Source organism: Calypte anna, chromosome 1, assembly GCF_003957555.1.
Source record: "Calypte anna isolate BGI_N300 chromosome 1, bCalAnn1_v1.p, whole genome shotgun sequence".
Lineage (NCBI taxonomy): Eukaryota > Metazoa > Chordata > Aves > Apodiformes > Trochilidae > Calypte > Calypte anna.
The window spans coordinates 182,446,753-182,451,969 of record NC_044244.1 but is presented as its reverse complement, the minus strand read 5'-3'; the positions used below and the strand labels follow the sequence as shown (position 1 = coordinate 182,451,969).

Genomic DNA, 5,217 nt, shown 5'->3' with positions numbered 1-5,217 from the left:
AATGGGGCATTGCTTTTGCTGTGGTTGCTGCCATTCTTATGAGGAAACCCAGTCGACACCTCAAGCTTAGAAAGTTTCATCTCATCAGAAGTGTCAATGTATCCATGAGCTGTACATTCTCCAGACCAGGACCCTGACCATACAGTCCTTCATTCCTGGTGGCTCCTTTCTGCCAGGTTCCTGCTGCTTATGGGGTACAATGACACAAAGAGACATTGTCCTCATTGTCTCCCAGGGATGCTGTAACTTGGGTTTCTTACCCAAAGGCTAGCATCAGAGTATTCCAACTGAAAGCAACAAACATTTCCTCCCTCACCTTTGCAAAATGGCTATTACAGAAACAGTTTATTCCATTTTTCTGTAATTGAAGCCTGGAATAACTCCTCCCTGTGTTAGCTGTGTTTATAGTGTAGGATATAGTGCTGGTAAAGCTCTCACAGGACAGCTCTCCCAGGTGGATCACTGAGTATCCAATGGGACTGAGAGCAGCTTATCCTCCTACCCCACAGCTCCTCACGGGATACCCATGGAATTCTGCTGTCAGCAGAGGTTCTTCTCTGGCAAGGGCCCTCTGGAGTAATAAGGCTCACTCTTGTGAGAGTGAAACAACAGCAGAAGTAGGGTCTGGTCCTTTGGAACCTCCCGGCTTCTCTGTAACAGCTCCTAAAGGTACATCTGAGCATCTGGAAGCTGTGTCCATAGAAGTCCATAGGATGAGACTGCAGTTTTGCTCCCATTCCTTTGCCCCCCAGTAGAGGAAAAGATGTGAATAAACTGGACTGAGTTAAGGAAGGCCACACAAGAGGACTTGCAGCTGGAGCACTTGTCTCATGAGAAGGGGTTGCCATGCTTTACGTAGTCCCCTACACTTAGTGCATGTCCCAGTGCAAATGCAATGGCTGCCAGTGGCAGGCACTTTCCTCAGGTCCAATAGGACAGGGAGGAGAAGAGGAAAGTGAGGAAGAGGAAAGCAAGTGAGGACTTGCACAAAGGGAAGGACCCTGAGACCCTTCCACCTCCATTTTTGCCTCAGCCCTGTCAGAGGTTTCTTCCCTTCTAGTCCACCACTCCTCTTCCCACCTCACTCTCTCCAACACCCTCCTTGCAGCATTTCCAGGACCCTCCTCAAAAACCACGCCACCTCTCAAGGAATGGTCCCAGCTCTGCCTCCCCCCTCACACCCACATCTGTTCACAGCTCTGCAAGCCCCTGGGTGAGGAGGTACCAGTGACAGCCCTGCCTGGCGGGTGGGCCCCACCACTGAGGGACAGGCAGCCAAGAGGAGCAGTACATAGCAACAACTAGAAATTCCCCATGGGTTTGTTGACACTCCCCAGGGACTCCACCCCACTCTCCTCGTTCATAAATTCCCCCCTTGCCACCATCTCCATGCATTAAGGCACTGAGCAGGTACCCTGGGATGCAGCTGCTCATCCCAACCATCCTCTGCCTGCTGGGGTCCTGCTGCCTTGGGGGCAGAGCTGTACGAGAATATGAGTCCACCCTCACAGTGCCCAATGGAGGTCCCTGGGGCTGCTGGGGGCAGCAGGAGTTTTGCCCCAGTGGCTATGCAAAGGGATTTGCAGTGAAGGTAAGTTTTCCACTCCTCTTTTGGGGTGGGGAAAAACCCTGCTGTGAAACTTGTTCTGGTCTCAGCAGGTTGGCCACAACACATTGTCCCATTGCAGCAGTTTGCATTGTATTTGCACGGCTCATGCAGGCTTATCAGCAAGAAATCTCTAGCATCAAGTAACTCCCCAGGCTCTCTGCCAGAGAGCAATTTCTTAGGAGAAGAGTCCAAGGAGTAAGAAAAGACCTGGGGTCTGTACTGCAGATCCCATCCTAAGGCTCTAGGTCAACTCCCATCTGCCAGCACTCCATCTCTGGGTGTCACAGCATGCAGCAGGAGGGTGGGCATAACCCTGTGCAGATTGCTGTGTCTGGAGCTTCTGCTCTGCAGTCTGGTGAAAACGCAGAGGCTGGAAGCAGCAAAAAGGGCTTCCTGAGAAATACCATGGAGCTGCCTCACAGCAGCACTGCCTGTGCCTGGCTCTGTCCTCAGAGCCTCCTACCACCACTCACCAGGAGGTCTCTCTTCTCTTCTCTTCTCTTCTCTTCTCTTCTCTTTCTCTTCTCTTCTCTTCTCTTCTCTTCTCTTCTCTTCTCTTCTCTTCTCTTCTCTTCTCTTCTCTTCTCTTCTTCTTCTCTTTCTCTCTCTTCTCTTCTCTTCTCTTCTCTTCTCTTCTCTTCTCTTCTCTTCTCTCTTCTTCTCTTCTCTTCTCTTCTCTTCTCTTTTCTCTTCTCTTCTCTTCTCTTCTCTTTCTCTTCTCTTCTCTTCTCTCTTCTTTCTCTTCTCTTCTCTTCTCTTCTCTCTCTTTCTCTTCTCTTCTCTTCTCTTTTCTCTTTCTCTCCTCTCCTCCTCTTCCTCTCCTCTTCTTCTCCTCTTCATCTCCTCTCTTCTCTTTCCTCCCTCCTTTCTCTCTTGTCTCCTCTTCCTTCTCTTTCTCCTTCTCTCTTCTCTCTTCTCTCTTCTCTCTTCTCTCTCTCTTCTCTCTTCTCTCTTCTCTCTTCTCTTCCTTTAAAAGTGGGAGGGTGCTGACTTATCCCATTTTTTCCCTCTTCTAAGGTGGACCCCTACCATGGATTCTGGCTGTTTTGCTGATGACACAGCTCTGAATGGCATCCGTCTGTTGTGCACGGATGGCCACAGTCCATTGAGTCCTCTGTGGGGCGGTGAGTAGCACCCACTTTCTCATCCTCCTTTACAGGTGAAGTTTCTGGGGGCATGAGGGAAAAACAGAGCACCTACACTCCCTGTGAAGATATCTCCTCACTTTGCTTGAAGAGGGGAGTTGAGGTGCTTCTGGCCACAAGTGTTGAAGGGCTTTAGGGTAGATTGGATCCCAGAGAAGGAACAGTACTTTGAAAGACAAAGGAGAGTTCAAAAAATGTAGACCTTAAACCAGTACTTTCTTCTTTTTCTCAATCTCATTGAAAATGGACAATGGTTTAAATAATGGGGACAAAGCAAGCAGCTGAAATTTCCCAGGGGTCCTGCGAGCAATAGGTCAGACCAGGGCTGATGGTGGCCAGGTGTCTGGGGGGGTGATGGAGAAGCAGAGTGATACAGGTTCCCACAGGAAACCTACATCCTGAGTGGATCCCCCTGCCCAAGGACTACCAGGATCCCAGGCAAATTGCAATGTTGATTGCAACACAGCAGAGGTTGAACGTGTCTTGGTGTGTTGTTTTCTTCTCTGACAGGTGGGGAAACTGGACCCAGGTCCAGCTCTGCCCCAGCAGCAAGCTGGTTTCCTTCTCACTGAGAGTGGAAGGCAAGCAGTACCTGCTTGATGACACAGCAGCCAACACGTGAGTTTGCCTGCTCTGATGGAACAAGGCTGGAGGGATGGGGACTTTCGGGAGGTCACTTTGGCCATGGAGCAGCAGCTGCACCTCCGGGGCATCTGTGGGCTCCCAAAACAAAAGTGGAGGGACCCCAGGGCCCGAGGATGACACAGCTCAATGATATGAAAGTCTTCTGCTGTGAATGAACCTGACTCCACCCCATGCCAGCATTACAAAGCAATCACCATTAAAACTTGGATATGTCCTTGTACAAGGAACAGTGTGGGTTTTTTCTACATCACATTTTGTAAATGGTAGCCAGAACCTGTGCCTACAGCACTAGGGTGTTGCATTCTTTCTCCAGTGGATCATCATAAAACCACAGAATGTCAAGGATCATCTGGTCCAACCTTTCTAAGTAGGAACAGGGTCCAGATGAGACTTGAGGTTGCTGCACCTCCTGGCTCCAGCATCCAGCCTGCAGCAAGGCTGAGGCCAGGTTACCAGGAGGTACACACACACACAGACACACACACAGACACAGAGACAGACAGACAGACACACACACACACCCCACACACACTGTAGTTCTGGGTCCCACTCCAGCTGCCAACACTCTGCTCTGGGCTGCTGGGGCTGGCTGCTGCTCTCTCATGTGGGGTCAGAACAGAGACTGTGCCAGCACTGTAACAATTGTACCTGTACAACATCCCCAAATGTTTTTCCTTGCAATCCCCCACACCCATAGGTATGTAGGTGCAAAGGCTCTCCTAATCTGCAGGGTGCTGGGGGGTGGGGACCGTGATGCTCTGTGGATTTCACCAAGGGTCTAGGGCTGGTTTCTCCTCCAGCAATCACAGGGAGCAGGCCTAGGGCTCTGCTGGCACTGCTGACTGAGGTTACTGGGTGCTTAACCTGTTACTGCCACTCTGATCCTCACTGGGTCTCTGTGTTCATTGTGGTTAGGCTTGATAGCAAATTTATAACCTAACAAATTTCTGGGAGTGAGCACAGAGGATCCCCACACCTATAGGTAAGGTGGGAGGCAGGACTGTAAAGACTGGAGAATGAAGGAGGGGAAGAGTGATCATTTTCTGGCTGAAACTCTGGTTGCAAAGGAGAGGAAGGGGATCTCCTCACCCTCTCTCCATTATAATGCTTAGGCTGTGGGGACATGATTATCACACATTCAGTTCATCCATCCATTAGTAGGTTCAAACACCATGCAGCTCTGTGCCTCTCCACCCAGCTTGCTCAGCACAGCAAACCTGCACTGGTGCAAGTCAGGGACCTGGAGGATTTTTGCTTCCCAGACTGCAGTAATTCTCACGCAGTGAAGTAAGAAATGCATCATCATATAAGTATCCTTCCTGAACCCACCATCATCTCCTTCAGTGCCAAGATCTCCTGCTAAACTCTCCTCTGGAGTTCATGTTTTGTCCTGCTTTCTGGGGCTGTGGGAAACACCTCACATATGGGGACTCTGGGCATGATAAGAACAGTGGGACGAGGAGTAGCCACAAACACACATCTCACAAGGTGTTACATAGGGAAAAATCGGTTGGAGGGTCTGTATGGTCCACATGCACAGGAAGAACCTGGGGAGGAAAAGTACAAACAGCAAGAATGAGGAGAGTTCTTGAGTGAACTGCAAAGATTCAACAACAAACCCTTTTTTTCAGGAGCTGAAGTACAAAGAGGAGGCAGAAACTGCCAGGGATGAGACATCCCTGGGCATGAGAAATCTCTGGGCAACCTGTTCCAGTGTCTCACCATCCTCACACTAAAGAATTTCTTCCTATTATCTGATCTAAATCTACCCATTTTCATCATAAAACCACTGCCCCTTGTCCAGTCACTACAGGCCCT

General features: G+C 49.9%; 1 protein-coding gene across 1 annotated transcript; it reads left to right on the top strand.

Annotated features, from left to right (window-relative positions):
- Window positions 1-1,420: 1,420 nt before the first annotated feature.
- On the top strand, window positions 1,421-3,554 carry LOC103536238 (vitelline membrane outer layer protein 1). The gene is given in 6 exon segments (XM_008502379.2): window positions 1,421-1,591; window positions 2,627-2,653; window positions 2,655-2,705; window positions 2,708-2,733; window positions 3,265-3,372; window positions 3,374-3,554. Coding segments are annotated over 6 exon segments (564 nt in total).
- The last annotated feature ends 1,663 nt before the right edge of the window (window positions 3,555-5,217 follow it).